Source organism: Abramis brama, assembly GCF_963993115.1.
Source record: "Abramis brama genome assembly, chromosome: 25".
Lineage (NCBI taxonomy): Eukaryota > Metazoa > Chordata > Actinopteri > Cypriniformes > Leuciscidae > Abramis > Abramis brama.
In genome coordinates, this window is record NC_139987.1 from 9,666,003 (window position 1) to 9,684,281 (window position 18,279).

General features: G+C 36.6%; 1 protein-coding gene across 1 annotated transcript in view; it reads left to right on the plus strand.

Annotated features, from left to right (window-relative positions):
- Window positions 1–3,787: 3,787 nt before the first annotated feature.
- lrrtm4l1 (leucine rich repeat transmembrane neuronal 4 like 1) overlaps window positions 3,788–18,279 on the plus strand; it is a 59,280-nt gene continuing 44,788 nt past the window's right edge. Inside the window, exon 1 of the mRNA XM_084104752.1 lies at window positions 3,788–4,288. Coding sequence (XP_083960878.1) covers window positions 4,285–4,288 — 4 coding nt within the window. The 5' untranslated portion in view covers window positions 3,788–4,284. The remainder of the gene's footprint in view (window positions 4,289–18,279) is intronic.

The window sequence follows — 18,279 nt, forward strand, 5'->3', positions numbered from 1 at the left end:
AGACTTGGTTCTTGGTTCTATCAATTGGTTGTTGATTGGATGTTGAGATGTGCGTATTTCACATAAAAGTGGAGGCAGATAAATGAAAGCTTGCATTGGTAGGGTTTAAGCGGACTAAATTATTAGAGAAGTCTGTCATAACACCGGAAGATCAAGTTATGACATTTTGATTACACACTATGAGGTAAAATCATTAAAAAAAAAAAGAAACAGATGAATTGTTCACAATAAGATCTATAACATGCATTTAGAAAATAGATTGGGTAAATATTCATTTCAAGCCAACAACCAGTGGTTTAGGAAGAGGTCTACATTTGTCACAATGAATAAAGTGCTTTTGTATTATGCTGTGAGTTTTTGATTTGGCAAAAAAAAAAAAACTGGTTTGTGAATCTGATCATATTCATAGCATTTTTCATTTTTTTTATTCACTAGAACCAGTAATAGGGATTTGTTTTGGGAATTGGGGTTAGCTGCTTGTGCTGTTTGTTTTTGATTTCAATAAATTTCAAAGTCTGGAGAGTCCTTTATTCAACATGCAGTTAGAAGTTAAACAGCAAACATGCATCCTGCATGCATACGGGCGCAGCAGCAAAAATAAAGAAATACAGCCTTTGTCATTCTAAGGGTCAGAAAGGAAGTGGAGTTATTCACAAAAACAAATAAAACAAAAATACATGACATGATCACTTTAATATAAGAAAACTTGACTTTTGCTTGTGATGAATGGTTAAGCCTGGTAAAACGGCAGATTTCCTTCAGATTGAGGGCTCTTAAAGGCAATCAATAGAAAGACAACTCAGCCCGACCCAAGTTCTGAATCACTCAAATGGTGCAGACAGAACTGACCAGTTATGAGAGATTTCCTTTATTACTTTTAAAATGTCACATGCTTATTAAAGACATCCTCAAGGGAATGCATGTTATTTTTCTAAGCAAAGAAATTCACATCAGGCTAGAACTTTTTGTGTAGCGCAGTATGCAATTTAATGTGTGAACTTCCATCCAGAATGCCTGTTATGACGTCTCATAATCATGAAATATTTCTGACGCCCTGGGAGAGATATTGAGAGCCATGTAATTGGCTTACATCAGCATAGCAGAAGCTTTTGGTGTTGTTTCAAGACAAATGGGTAACAATTGGTTTGAGTTTTTTTTATAAAAAAATGTAACCACTGATTATCACATCCATCATACACTCTCTCTACAGACTCAAAAGACAATATGCTTTTTATAAATCATAGTCCTATATGAGAGAGCGTAAATAATGACAGAATTGTTTCTTTGATTATGGATTAAATGATTCGGATTGGGTATTATATCATATGCTTAAACTCTCATTACAAGACTTTTTGTTAATGTCAGTGCATGTGTCCTATATTTGTCAACATTTTTTTTCAACACAGCAGCTAACACAATGATGAATTAAGCTATGCTGTTAACAGTGACCTTGTTTTGCCTTCGTCCATCCTTACATTGCCATCGGCTCCTGCCTGTTTTTGCCTAACTCGCACTGCTTAAACTGGATAATCCCCTGCTAAAATTTATTCCATTGCTTAAAATTATCTGCATGTCTTCAATGCGGCAAGAGATCAAATAAAGCCATAGCATCCTTAATCCACTCATATCACGACTGCCAATGTGTGAAAGTTCCAAGAATTCTTCTTTTTTTATTTTTTTTTATTGTGAAAATCTTGTTTGACTGCCAAGATGGAAAAAAGATGGATTTTGAAAGTAAAAAAAAAGAAAAGATTTTTTACTTCTAACGAGATATCATCTTGTCTTTTTCACTTACAGATAATCTGCCCAAAACCATTTCGAAAGCTTCAAAAACCAGTTGCACCTTGTTAAAAGAGCCATTATAAAATAATCGACTTATGTAGCATAAAATTAGATGGATTTACAGGTAAAGACTGGAAGAAAACTCATCAAACTCAAACTCACTACATTTACCCACAGGATAGACAGTCCAAAAAAAAAAAAAAAAAAAAAGTCATGTTCTAACCATCCTATTAATTTTTTGTGATAAAGTTGCCATTTCTTTTTGCTTTACTTTTGCTTTACTTTTGCTTTAAGTTGGTCAGATCACAAGAACAGCCTGGAACAAATCTACTTCTCAAACCAGAAAATTTATCAGAATAATTATTTTTCATAGATCATATATCAAGTGTTTTTTTAGTTCAGCTGCTGGCTCTCTTGTTTAACAGCATACTGACCTACAGAAATACTTTGTTTTAAAGAATGTCAATAAGAATAACAAAACAACAAGAGTTAAACTTGGCGATTGTCTTCACTATTGTGACATACATCCAATTGAAACAGCTTCTCAAACAAGAAAAAATGTAGGGCAGGACTTGATTTTGTCCATGTGGAATTGATTGGATGGTTGCGGTTTGCTATTGGTCGATCTCATGTGAGTGACAGGTTGCCCCGCCCTTGCGCCAGTAAACGTGTCATCAAAGAAGAGAAGAGATGCCACTGCAAGAGGGAGAGGAAGTTTTTTTGATTAAAGATCACGAGGCACATGGACTTTTTTTTTTCTTTTTTTTTTAAAGTAATGATGTGCATGGATATATTATTTTATACAGCAATATTCCAATTAAAAAAAGTAAAATTGTCCATTTTGATTTTACGGTGACTTTAAATTCTCCACTAATTTGATCACTAAATTGGAACTAGCTCTATGGCTGTTTTTCCTAACACTAATTAGAGACTCCGAAAAAAGCACCAGGGGGACCAAAAAGGAAATTTCCATATTTTGTTTATCGTTAAAGAATTTTATGTCGCTAACATGCTGGATTACTTTGTTTTATAAGACATTTTCTTTCATTTTTTATGTGCCTGTATCACATACAGTTTTGCATGTATCTGAACTTCTACTTTACAATGTGCAGCTAATGATAGATTGACTATCTTGCTTATTATGGGGCTTACCAAGTAATTAAATAAACGGACAGTAAATATTGATTTGAGCTGAAATTATTTAAAGACGTGAGAACAAAAAGCTTCCAGAGCAAGGTTGCCTCGGTCAAACATACAGTTTACAGAAAATATTGATGCATAATTCCATGACTGAGTCAGAGTCAAGTATTCTGGATCTGTGTGATATTATAAAAAATATTTTTTTTATATGCCTAATTTAACCTGAATACATTAAAAGCAATTTTAAGGTTCTGGTACATAAATAGCTCAGTTTTCAACTGGGGTTCATATACTGCAAGGGGGTCCATTCAATTATAAAATATCAAAATATTGATTATTTTGTAAAAAAAAAAAAAAAAATACTATTTCAAAAGTAAACAACAACAACAACAACAAAAACCCCGTCAAAATGTAAGGTCAAATGCAACAACAGCAGCTTTTATCATCTCATTTGATTGATTCTATAGAGCATGAATCATCTTTAAATTAATGAAAATACAAGGATGCACTGTAAAGTATAGTTGAGGAATCAAAACTAGTTTAGCATAACCCAATAATGTATGTCAATATTGTTAATGTTGTTAATATTAGTGTTAAAGACATTTTTTATATTAAGACAATAAAAATAAATCAATCAATCATTGTTAGTGTCCATACCTGTGGTGGGCTACCACACACACACACTGGGTCTCTATTGTTACTTTGTAGTGATTAACAGTGTGTCGTTTACATTCATCAACAGTCTTGGTTAAGTAGGGGGGTGTTCTGGCATTCTGCTAGTGTTTACCGCAGCAGGTTTGCCTCCGGGTCACCTTTATTATGACTGTGGAGAACCTGAGGGTGAGGGCGGGAGCGCGCAATCATCATCACGGTCTGTGATATTTCTCAGGGACGAGACTCGACTGCGGCGGCGAGCACAGATTTACTCTCACGCAAAGCCCTCAACACTCGGTCTTTCTTTTGGCTTTGCTTACCTCTCTGGTCGATAAGCTCCGCATGATTTTAGCATTATTGCCTAAATTATGCGACCCAGAACAACTTTTGCCCTTATATTCAGACAGTTGCTTGCCTTGGTGCGTAGCGAGAATTGAATTACATTCCGTTTGATCGACGGATGACCATCATGTTTATTGCTGTTGGATATGTACCGGTTTGCCGTTTTGTTGGATTCAACGGAGGAGGCAGCATGTTTTAAAGTTTTATTTTTGCGACATGGAGTCGAATCGATAATGATTTTAGTTCGGCTGTAATACTGCTCGGACTAAAGGTAAAAGTCTTTGTTGGAGTGGACCCTGAGAGACTGATATCTGTGCAGTAACCGCAGGGATTAAACGCGAGTGGAATCAAAAGCGCGCGGCTGATATGGGTGAGTATTGGCATCCTGGGATACAGTTTATCCGTTACCATTGATGATTAATAAAAATGTTTTATATAATTTGCAGATTTAAAACATATAGTCGGTCCATTTATGTAAAATTAAACAAAAATGCACCTTTTCCCTTTTTTTTTTTTTACATAATAGTTAAAAAAAAGTCAAACTATGTAAAGTAAAATATTAGTTTTTTTCCGTCTTCTGTATTTGTTAGATGATTCATTGCAATTTTAAAATGATCTCAAGGTGTTGATAATGTCACATTTCAAATAATTTTTAGCTTGCCTGTCAAAATGATTGGCTTTTTTGTTATTTCAACGCATCAATTCGTGATGGGCAGTTCGACTCATTTCCGCGAATCGATTCTTTCGAACAACTCGTGTCAAAGTAGCATTTCGGAAAAAAAAAAGCTTTTACGTAATCACGTGGTCTCTGACATCACAAGGTGGTATAATGCATGTTTTAAAATATTCCGATAAAGTAATTTGTGCACACATGGATGTTTATTTCTGTTTTTCGATTTAGTTATTACTGCTTGTGTTTATTGTGATTTCTTTTGTCCCAGTTTAGTTTAAAATTATGATTCAGTTCATAAAAAAAAAAACTAACATATTTAGTTCTAAAAATATTTAGAACCTAACTAAACTTATTAATTGACATCTTTTGGATAAAAAGTTTGTTTTAATAAATTAGGTACTATTATAACCTACTATTATCTCATGTAAAACTGCCATGTGCCTACAGTCAAGATTTAATATTCATTAATATTAGGGGTGTAACGGTACGTGTATTCGTACCGGACCGTTTCGGTACAGGGCTTTCGGTTCGGTGCACTTGTGTACCGAATGACCGAATGCAATATTTTGTGTGCGGAACATAGGTACATTTTCGTGTTTCCACACGAACATATTAAGTGGCGGAAGTCTCCGTGTTCAGCGCAAATCCCGCCCTGCAGCTGATTCTAAAGTTTTACCAGAGCCCGTCTGCCTTATTAGACATTCTCTGGTTTTACCAGGCGGGAAGGAAGTCGACCGGAAGTTGAAGTCGGCCGGGTGCCGACATCTTGTAGCAGAACTTCACTTGCGTTAGCATCCCATTGACTCCCATTCATTTTGGCGTCACTTTGACAGCGAATAACTTTACATCTGAGGCGTTTAAAGACTCCATTTGTCCATTATTTATTTCTAAAGATACACGACAATGTATAAAATGCTCCATTACCTTGTAGCTTATGTTATGGACCCGTAGAAGCAGTTTTTGTAAAAGTAGGCTAACGATTGCGTCATAACCACGCGACTCTCTGTCGCACACTAGAGAGATTACCGTATAGACGGGAGGAGAAGCTCGCGGGCAATCGGGGGGACGTGGAGGCAAAATGACAATATAATTAATCAGAATACCTAGCAAAAGTTTCTCCTGCTCCAAGCTTATGGACAGCTCCTACTCACACTCTCCGTCTCTGCAAGATTCGGAAGGGAATGATTCAGATTTCTCTTGGCACAGCTACTAGAAGACAGACGGGTTGCTCACGTGGTCCGTGTAACGCTTTGCTCGGTTTGAGTCTGCGCGTCAGGAAAGGAAGTGCTAAGAAATCGCTGAAAATGGGCTTCACTTGTCTCAATTGAGTTCCAATGGGGTCGCTGTGTCCATTTCTTTTACTGTCTATGGGTTTTACCCGTCGTCACTGTAACCTAAACCAATGAAATCGACTGCAGGGCGAAAAAAAGCTTTTCCGCTCCGTGTGCGCCGCCGCACTCTCCGTTCCGTCTGTGTGTGTGTGTCTGCGCGCTGCGCTCTCTGCTCAATGTTCAATGTTCGACTCCGTGTTTGCGCTGTGCGTTCTGCTCTGTCGTTAACGGCCCAAACACTCCAATCATGGACCGATCACGCACTGGAAAAGCAAAGTCCGCTCAAATAAGGTGAAATTTCTCAGTAGTAGACTTCTGTTTGCTGAGCTGGTATAGTCATGCTGGCAACAATGGTAAAATGACCTGCTCTGATCACATGCTCTGGTAACAATAGCTTTGTAGGACTATATTTTATTTTGATAATTAGTAAAAAAAAAAAAAAAAACTTAAATTGATTATGTTGATTGATTATTGAAAAATAATAATACATTGATATATTTATGTTTAATATTATTTTAATATAGGGCTATTTTCTGTTCCTTTTTCCCCCGGTGTTTCATTTAATTAGGCGATTCTAAGTTTAGGCCTAATTATTGATGATTACAAGCTTGGAGGAATTGCAATTAATTACAGCAAATTGTGCAATTAATTAGTTCATTTTTTTTTTATCGATTCCCAGCCTTAATTTTTAAATATAAGCAGGCCTACAAGCTGGGATTGGTAATGCTGCACTGTAATCATAGTTATTTATTTATATTTTTCATTAAATTTATTATGTGATATTGGTTTTGCTTTGCAGCAGTATTTTATTTCTTATTCTTTTTTTTATTTTATATATATTTTATTAAAAAGTGTAAACAAATTGTTAAAAAAAAGTTTATAGTAATAAACAACCTGCAGTTTAATGTTTGCATTTCTTTCCCTTACTGTACCGGAAATAAACCGAACCGTGACTTTAAAACCGAGGTACGTACCGAACCGTGATTTTTGCGTACCGTTACACCCCTAATTAATATTAATATTAATATTTCTGCTATTAAAATTGGCTTTGACCCCATTAGTCAAATCCTCACTCCAAAGGCTCAGACCAAAAGATCAGCTTCTCACTGGCGCTCAGTTCTCGATTCACTTTGGGAGCTTTTTTTTTGGTGAACTCTTAACCTGGATCACTGCGAAAGATTATACTGTAATTAAAGCTATACTACTATTCAGTTTGTGAACTACTCTTTCAAGCGGGTTTTGTCAATTGGAATGCGTTCAGCCCTGACAAAAAGTTGCAAATCGTTTTTTAAACGGAAACGGTGGTGCGTTGAACACCCTGTTCTAATGCTAAATCTGTAGTGAAAGAGTTGCAACTATGGCAGCTGAGAAGGCCATTCTTTATGTTCTTTTTTAAGAATTTTCGGAGCCTGATGAAATTGGTATACATGTTTAATACTGCAAAATATGGTAGATGTTACAGTTACTGCCCTTGCTGTCCAAAATAAAAGAGAATATCCCAATAGAGTGAAGGGATTTGTGGAAAATGTGGTTCCTAATTATTGTGATCCAACATTTGCCTCGGATTTCAGGATGAAAAGACAAACATTTCAGCTGAAGGATAATCCACTTCTTATCTCCGTGACTGTGTTATGATCTATATGACTTTATCATTTATCACTTATCATCATGGCTTATCATTATTTCTGATCACTGTGATATGCTATATTTTTACTATAAAACTCTTACGACTTTATACTTAGACCCATTGTGCGAGCTGTCTATTTAATACAGCGTGGTTTATATACATGTTGCTGCTGATTGGGCTGACATTTTTGACACACCCACCAAACAAGAGAAAACGTATCTCAAACGTTGCTCACTGTTTCCAGGCAACATGTTGTTCAACCCGGAAACCATAGCAAAACGTTGCGCACTGGTTTGAGCTTGAACGTGCCCCTGGTTAATGACTCATTCAAAATTTTTGATTCAAAAGAATGATTCGTTGAATTTTGGTCACAAATTAGACATTGCTAATTGCTATTACAGCCTATAATGAAGATTCCCCCCCACCCCCCAGTTTTTACAGTGCTGCATAATTTCATATGTAGCCTACAGGGGAGACTGAGGCTATTCGGCACACCTTAGTCAAGTGAATATTTCTCTGCTTATATAAATTTCAACTTTGTCACAAGATAATTTATTAAAATATCAGTTTCTACTTCATATTCACTCTCACTGGCCACTTTATTAGGTACATCTTGTTGGACCCCTATTTGCCTTCAGAACTGCCTTAAAGGGATACTTCACCTCTGGGAAGATGAATGTGTATTTAAAATAGGTCATTTAAGTAGAAGAAATGTGAAGAAATTTTTGAATTTGGAGCTTTCTAGACTGAGAAAAGCCAGAAAATGTATTTTTGGCTTATGTGGATGAAAGACAACAACTCCCAGAATGCACTTGCTTCGCTGCCTTAGGAGGCCACGCCTACCGGTAAGAGTGCGCAGTTGAAAACAACAAGGCTAGCCTACGTGATGAGTTTGCCAGGGATTTAGAGATCGACCAAAATGTCCGGGATTCGGCTTTTGCGTTCTACAGTCGCCATTCATTCATTATGTTTACTGTGGCGAGCAGGATGAGGCTGACGGCCGCGGGAGAACGGCGCGAGGCCGGTGGCGTCATTACTGAGACGCGCTGGGTCTGGCATCTCTCACGGAGGAGCAGGAATTTTCTTAGCAATGGTAAAACGCACATCAACCGATCACTTGTTTAGCGTTCATGTAAACACTACATTCAGATTCACCAGTCGGAATGAATTCAGTTAGATTGAAACAAAAAGTGTGCATGTAAACAATGAATGGCGACCGCACGCAGAACGCAAAAGCTGAATCCCGTACATTTTGAACGATCTCGCCCGCTGGACAAGTCCGGGAAAAGGAGGATGGTAACCCCTACTTACTCAGCTTTCTCCTACTATTCAGCTTTCTCCACAGAACAAGAGCCTGCTAGCTTAGCTTCCAAAGAAAGACGGCTGACACTTGCTGAGTCCCAATTCGCATACTATCCGTCCTAAATAGTATGCGAAACTAGAATTAGTACATCCCAAATCATAGTATGTTGAAATGAGTATTCCCAAGATACCCGGATGGTCTACTATTTCCGGTTAGAATTCGAAGTGCAGACAGAGCCCGTCTACGGAGAGCCTTGGCACTTCCTATTAGCCCCATTGTATAGATGGTTGGTTGCAGTTCCATTAGAATTCCACTGGAGGTGATCGCGGGCGAGTGCAGACTGAATGGGAGTCAATGGGGCTATACGGCTAAATTTGTCTCTTTCACCCGATTGCCGTTGAGAAATCTCAGATTTTACTGTAGGTTTTGCAAGTTCAACATGGGTTATAGGTCGAAAATTGAATGAAAGAGTACTTATGTCCTTTCGATTTCTTACAAGTTGAGTTGTTGCCCATAACACGCTAGCATTCTGCTAATGAACTGCTAATGATTGGTCAGTGAAGGACTGATTACGACCAGAGATGCCGCTTGATGGCATCGTGGCATCCGAAGCGGGACCAGAAACAAACAAAACAAAAACTCTTCTAGCACGTGTATTTACCTGTGTCAGCTGTGTTGTCGATGCCTCGAGTGAAAAGAAAGTGCAGAGCGCGAACGCACCAGAGTGAGTGAAGGATTGCCGTAAAGCTGTATCTCTGGTCGTACGATGTGTATGACGTCATTGACACTTTAAAATACTTTTTAAAGCAAATAAGTGACTCAAAAATCTAACACCCAGCAATGTGTAATTTCTTTGCATCTCCTTTCGAATACAACATTCAAATTACTAGACAAAAAATTATATCCTGAGAAAAGTGGATTTTGATGGATATAGCGCCATAGACCTCCATTCATTCTGCACTCGCCTGCGAGCGCCCCCGCATGGACAGAGACTTGTTACTGCAGCCAGTCCAGAAACCGGAAGTAACCAGAGAGTGCCAATTCTCTTCCTATTAGACATTCTCTGGTGCAGATCAATGCACACTCTAACAGCTAATATTGCCCACAACCCATTGCGTGCGGGAGGGAGGAGCTTTGTGGTGATGGTGGTGATGATGTAAACATGACAGTCGGACGCAGCAGCGGAGATGCGCCCTCAGTTTTTAAGTGTAAGAATTCAAATGTTTAACCCTAATTAAAGCTATATTTAACCACACTGACTTATTTGTTGTAATACTGTGGCTGTACAAATGTTAACTTTATCAGTCCAACTAAAAGACACATGGTTACTACACTTTTACTATAGTAAAAGCATGGTTCATTTTCATCGGGGTATTTTTGAGTATTATACATAATGATGAAATTAAGTTTAAAATATGTTAAACAATAGTTATACTATAAACTTTAAATATTTTAACTCAGAAAATAAGTAGCTTTCGTTACACACATTGCACACGATTGCACATGAACGTCAGAACCAGCCGCCTCACAAACGACCTGCATTTGGTTAATCTACGACGACGCCCTGCTTCCCTCCTCAATTTGGTAGAACACATTGTAAATGTATTGTGGAAAAAACGATGAGGAAAAAAAGATAAAAAGATGGGAATAGTAAATAAAATTATATTGGATATGAATGAATGAAATGTAAAATGTTCTGTTAACAGTCGCGGTGTGCGTAACTAGGCAACCACGTTCAAGTTCACGTTGCATGACGTCATCGAAGTAAGTCCCAGAACGTGCATACTCTTTTGCTACACACTCAAAAGTATGTACTTTTTCCTCACAAAAAAAGTACATACTTTTAGGTCGTAGTATAAGTAGGCGAATTGGGACTCAGCAACTGTGTACATTCTGTGAGTGAGATCCCTCCCTCTATGGGCGGGTTGAAAACATGCGGAACAACGCCATCTACTGGCTGTAGTCTTTAGCCACTGGCCAGAAAATCCTCCGATGACGCAAAAAAAAGGATTTTTTCCAGACAAAAAATACATAAATCTCTTGTCTCAGGGGGATATGAGGGTGGAAAGCATGGTAATTCGAAAATACTACAGGTTTTCTACTAATACAAAGCTTAATGCTAAATCCTGAAGTATCCCTTTAATTCTTCATTGAATAGATTCAACAAGGTGCTGGAAACATTCCTCTGAGATTTTGGTCCATATTGACATGATAGCATCACGCAGTTGCTGCAGATTTGTCGGCTGCACATCCATGATGCAAATCTCCCATTCCACCACATCCCAAAGGTGCTCTAATTAGATTTAGATCTGTGGCTGTGGAGGTCATTTGAGTACAGTGAACTCATTGTCATGTTCAAGAAACCAGTTATCCTGCTGGAAGTAGCCCATCTGTTCAAGGTTCGACATGTTGTGCTTTCAGAGATGCTCTTCTGCAGACCTCAGTTGTAACGAGTGGTTATATGAGTCACTTGGTTATCAACTACCAGTGTGGCTATTATCCTCTGACCACAACAAGGCTTTTTTGCCTGCAGAACTGCAGCTCATTGGTTATTTACGGCAGTTTCTGAAATACTCAGATCGGCCATTTAGCCATTTAGCATCAGCGACCATGCCACAATCAAAGTTACTTAAAGGTGCAGTAAGCGATTTCTGAAAAACGCTGTTGAATGTGGATCGGACAGAGCACCGCAACAAACTCAACAGTGAGGGGCATGTCCACACATGATGGGGGAGGAGAGAGGTTGAGCAAGAGGGAGATTTGAAGAAAGACTGGCTGAGAGACATTATAAAACAGAACACGTATCACTGGAAAAAGAAGGGTTATGATCAGGTAAGAGCTTTATTAGAAAAGCTTTCCAGCACTGGATAGACTTCAGTGGGAAGACCTGAAAACAGATTCCGAGGTTGCCTTGTTTCTGCTGCATACTTGAGTAACATTGATTTTGAGTGTGTGCTGCTGTGTTTTTGTTTGGGGTGATTTCAAAAATCAACAGTGTTCAACAATGATTCTCAGAAATTGCTTACTGCACCTTTAAATTATCTTTCTTCTATATTTTCTGATTCTTGGTTTGAACTTCAGCAGATTGTCTCGACCATGTCTACATACCTAAATGCATTGAGTTTCTGCTATGTGATTTGCTGATTAGATATTTGCATAATTGAACAGGGGGGTATGTTGAATATTTACGATCAGAAATCCTGTTGTGTGGGAGGAACCCCGAGGACTATTAATCACCATTTCTTCTTGCCCGTCATCCGCCATGTTTGTTTGCTCTAAAGTCATAGTTGGGACTCTCCACACACTATAGGAACAAAACTGTTAAATTATTATTATTTTTATTGTCATGTTAGTGGTCTCTCACAATTTGAAAATCTGATAAGATTTTAAAAATCTTTTAGTGTAGGCCAGCCTTAAGCTAACATGATTTCACATTTATTCCTGCTCAGATGATGGATTGCACTTAGAAATTGCCATGTTGTCATGAAAATACACGTCCACGTGAATCAGATCCATCCTTGTTACCATTACATTGATCGCTAGCCCTACATACAGACTTAAATAGCCTATAGGGAAGGCTTCTATTAAAACAACTGACTATGTCATCAAAGATCTCTTTTCTAACATAAAATGACCTTTCAGGCATGAAAGTGACACATTCGTTCTTCACTTTTTTACACAGACCTTGTCCTTTTCAAAGCTTTTATTTCTAGTTTGGTTGGACTGGAGAGAATAGGTTTTGAAAGAAGACACATGTTTTCATTTTACTTGGGTTTCATCAGTATATTCTTTCAATGCAATACCTAAAGTATAAATGAGAAAGATGAATCTTTAAGATACAGTACACCCAATAAAAGAAACATTCTTTCTTTAGTGGGACATAAAAAAATGCCTCAGTGAAAAATGCCAATGTCAATGGTTATAGAGCTGTACGATTCTGGATAAATTGAGAATCACAGTTTTTTTAGTTTCAAATAAAGATCACAATTCTCCCACAATTCTGAACAGACAACTATAAACTTTTATCCCAGTACTTACGTGATAATAAGGATATTTGAAACAGAAATAATGATACTGTGTGGTTGAAAAGAGTGTTGGTGAAGCTGTTTCATACCTACACAAGATAACTGCTTTCTCTTTGGTCAGTGGCAGCGTCAACGCAGATTTGAATGTTCTGGTGTGATTTTTGTCGAAGATTTAATAGACAGGCGAAACGTTGAAAAATTGAGGTCGAGATTTTTTTTAATTATTAATTGTGCAGCTCTAGTGTCCAGTGTTGTTTCAGTCCCCATTGACTTTCATTATATAGACAAAACGTGAAAGCATTCTTCAAAATATCTTCTGCTGAAAGTCATACAGGTTTGAAACAATGAAATAATTTTCATTTTTGGATGAACCATTCCTTTAAAAAACATGGGTACAACAAATTATATAGCTGCACAGTATGCAAAGTGCCTCTCTTAATATTTAATTATGAAAGCTAAAGCTTGTCTTTGCAGTTATGAGCTTCTCTTTTATCTAATTGGAACATTTAATTTATTTACGAGCAGTCGCCACCAAACTTTTAGCATTCTTAATCCTTAAGTGCAAATCAATTGCCTTGCTACTGCAACACATTATTCATTGCAGTGGATTAAGTTGATTTTACAATCACAATTCTGCCATAAATAATGCTTTTATAGTATAAATCACTCCTTTGTTCTGTGCTCCACATCCTGAGTGAGGCACAGTTACAGCACTCTTCAATCTCACAATTAATGTGTGTTGAATCTTATCACTGCGTAAATTACGTGCTTGAGTTGTGGTCACGTGTGGATAACATGGAACACATTAAAGACTAGGTCTTGACATTGGTATGGAAGAGCCACGGTGAGCTTCATCCTAATAAAAATGAAGCCTTTCTCAAGATGTTTAGAAAGGTTTAGAAAAGCTTTGGTAGCAGGACATATGAGTTTCATTTAATTTAGTTTTTTATTATGGATACTATTGTTATTATTTGATAGTATTGTTATGAATTATTTATGATTCTTGAGACATGAAACTGTCAATTTATTAGATTTTCTCTTTACTTTATCAAAATGATTACATTCCATTATCACTCACTTCCCCTAAAACTAAATATAGGACCACAACTTAATTAAGATTAAAATTAAAACAACTTCATGTAGATTGAAATATGTATTACACTTAAGAAAAAAACATTTATGCTATGAAAATGTATGCTATATCTAGAAGGAAGAGGTTAATTTGTGGCCCTACGTTTCGTTTTTATACAGCACATTTTGTGGGTATATACACTGCCTGTCTTAACCCAGTATTCAAGAACTAGTGTTATGAAATGTTTCAGGAGTCTCATTACTGGGAATTGACTGTTTAGTCATGTAAAGCTGTATTTTTACTTTAAATAGGACAAGTCATGCTCAAGAGTGCATCCTATAGAGAATCTAACAACTTGAGGACTTAAACACATCTTGCATTGGCTATGAGTCATAGTTCATCTTACTTGAGGGAAAGTTTGGATTTGTAGAGAAAATGACCATTATTTTACATTCCAAGAATAGGGACATTTGCATTTCCTGTGGCCATGTTGCTCTCACGTAAGCCATTAATGTAATATTTCACATATCAGTGTTCCTCTCAAAGTTTAGTTTAGAGAAATAGAAGTTTTAATATGGAAAGTGCAGTTTTTTTTTTATTAAACATTTGCTCAGTCTATCATGAAGTGATATTAAACTGAGTGTTGACTTGACAGCTGAGCTTGATGCAAGCAGCGGGATATCAGTTATATTTGAAGATTTAGTCTAGTGAACCCAATATTAATAGGCAAACTTATGAGTTAAAACCATTTAATTCCATTCTGCTTCAAATGTTCATGTTTTATCCAGGTTTTGCCATTATCTTGGCAGTTTGGGTAATAGCCTTAAATTCACCAAAGCATTTATATCATTTAAATATCAGCTTGTCACTGTGCCAAGGAATACAGCAGCTGACTCTGCTGTATGTGCCAGCATCTTCCCCAGCTATTTGAAAGGGGTCTGCCACAGTTGTACAAAGTTAAATCAGTGGCTTTTAAATGAACTAACCTTGGGTGAGCTATGGCGCATGGGCCTTCAAAGTATTTTAATTTGCGGAGTAAAAAAGTCTTGTCCAGATCGATTTTTATCAGCAGTAATACTCACAGGTGGCACACTTGCCACCACGGCCTTCCTTAGATCTCTGATTCATTCTACACTACATCATTTGCAGTCAAATACTACTGTGTTGCTGCATTTGTAAGTGTCTAAATTTTGGTGAGGAGCATTGTAAATATTTAAACTCGATTGCAATTGATTGGCACTGCCTTGGTAGATAAGGATCCTACATTAGAGAGTTACTGCTATCATCTGGCAGTAGCTGGCAGTTTGTTGGTTTGAATATCAAATATTGCACCTGGAATATGAAAGTTCTTGATACCAATTTGCTGCAGAATATAAAATGGAGACCAAGATGTTTTTAGCATTACAACATTAAACTCCTGCTAATACACTTAATGCTAAGGGTTGGCGATGTAAGCAAACAGTTATGTGAAGATATTAGTAAAAAAGAATTGGTCTCACTATATGTATCACAATAATAAATATATACATTTATCAATCAATCAATAATTTATTTCTAGAGCATGTTTAAAACACAACCAAAGTTGACCAAACTGCTTTACAAAGATGCAAATGATCATTTTTTAATGGAAAAAAATTATAAAAAGAATGCTCAGAAATAATGTCCTTAAGAAGATTTCCTTGTAGACCTGTCAGCCTATCATTCAATGAAGTGCTTTTAAACCATTCAAGCACAATTAGATGCAAAAGAGAACTCAAATTGTTATTGGCGTGCGGCTGTCTGTGTGCACACACCCGAAAGGCAAGCACAGAAGGCTGCATAAATGTAGTATCAGAATACTAATGTTAGACCTACGGTAAAACCTTAAAGCACTATTTATTTCATGTGTATCTGTTCTTATGTGTTTATTTGTTCTTATTTTATTACTGACTGTTTACTTGTCTTTAAAAATGTTTGAACTTTATATTAGTTAGGCTCATAGTTTTTGTTGTGGTATAAATTTTTTATTGAGTTTTGTAAAATTTCACTGGTAAATGAAATGAAATAAAATAAAAGATTACATGGGTCAAAAACATGGGTTTTTGGCGGGGCCAGTGGAAAAAATCCTTAGCACTGAGCCCTGTTAAATGGCTTATTATATTGTAATGATAAATTACTATAATTACTAATTTCATCCCCATATAGTGAGAAATAAATTGATTAATCATGGTCGATTACAGAAAAATGTGCAATTTATTAGCTATTTTTTTCCCATTTGATTGACAGCACTGCTATAAAAGCATACAATTTAGCTTGCAAGGACATCACAGTCAAGAAATGCAAGAAATATATATTTCTTGCCATTATATTGAAGGACACTGTCTTTTTATCTCATTACATTCAATTCAGCCTGGTAACCTGCATTCATAGCGTAGGTAATTTATTATAGTATTTATAGGCAAAATTTTGTTTGCTGTGGCACTGGAGATTTAGGAGAAATATGCTTTTAGCAGCCAGATCATCAATTTAAAGAATAGCCTTTGATAACAGGGCCATGCTATTGAGCCAAACCTTGACCTTTGGTTAACAGTGTCCATTATTGTAGGATGACAGACAAACAATCAGGTAGTTATTGTACTTTTGTACACCTTTGTACTTACAGCTTTTTTTCTTGGAACTTGAGGCTGGGTATTTTTGGACTACATTTTTATTTGTGTGCCTACAGTTTGTGGACAGTGCAGTGTGTGTTTCTACATAGTCATTGTGAGGGTTAATCTATTCTGATTCATTTTACCTTTCCTGTTTCTTGCTCTTAAGACTTGCATGGACAGTGGTACAACATGACACAAACATAATGACCCTTAACAAATGTCCTTGTAGAGAGGGAAACAATATGTGTGAGTGTAATGGACTACCAGTGAAGCATAAAAATCGGTAATAGTCAACAAGTCATTTGGAAACACAGAGAGATGCGCCTGGGCAATTTTTTTCTCCTCAAAAAGCTCAGAGTATAGCTAATAGCGGTTTGGTGATTTTCATAGCCATATGTTTAGTAGGAAATCTATTCCGAGTCACTGCATGCTAACAGCAATTGACAACAATGATATGTAATTATGATATTTATTGCATGGACTCTGAATTGGTTTTATCACTGGTAAGCCCTTAAAGGGGACCAATGGACAGTACTGTTGGAAGATGTAATGACAGTGATCTCTTTTTTTTTTTTTTTTTTTTTTAGCCTCCTCTGAAATTTTCTTAACAGCACCAATGGGATTATAGTTTGGTAAAACAGATGACTCTGTTGTTTGCTGTGTATGCTTGGATGGCCTCAGTCATCCTTTTTTACAGTGGACAATGAGTTCATGGTACACACAGTGCAGATCTTTAACTGAATGGTTATACATTAAGACTTCAATCAATTTTTCTTTGTTCTGCATATTGCTGTATTCTTTTTTCCTGGCAAAGAAATTTCCTGTTGCACTTAAAACGTATGAGATGCAAAAGATTGTAATGAAATTGTCCATTTTGCATCATTTTTTTCTTGGCATGGATAACACAATATGAAACACATTTCAAATAGCATGGGTAATAGCTTCAGCGTAATTATGTTTGATGTAATGATTCAGCTCTAAAATGACTAATCAATTTCCACAGAACACTATAAAATATGACATTAAAGATATTGCTGGTCATTAGTCATATCTTAAAGTTGATTAGTTCATAGGTGATAATTACTAAGCTTTAAAAATGGTCCTTAGTAAATTAATCCAAATGACTCTCTTGGGACTCCTTTTGTAATTCTAGTCTAATTCAAAAGAGAGTGCCAAAAACTAAATAACAGATTTATAGTGATTTGCCTTATGCTGTGTAGAACTTTATAAACACTCTACATCATATACTGGTGATTTTTATGATGTTTCCCTAGAATATGAGATCTATATGATCTTATTCATATAGAATATGCATATGATATCTCTCATTTTCTGAGCCCGATGTCAGAAACAAACCAATCAGCTTTGTGTGTGCTAATCTTTACAGGGATTGGGAAGGTTTTATTTCATGAACTGATCTATTACCGCTCAGTTTGGAGAGACAGACAAACCACAAATTCCAACTATGCAATCAACCAATCCTGAAATAAGTAGCAAACAAAGAGGCTAAAAGAACCATAAAACAACATGTGTTGTCTTGGGCAACACAATTTGTTTGAAAAGAAAAACAATGCTAATTAAATTTCATTAAGGCTGTTGCTAATGATTCTGCGTTTCATTTCAAAATAAAATCTGAAAAAACTTACAGAATATAATTAAACTGTTATGTCAAAAAGATGACATCTTGACTTCAGGTGTGG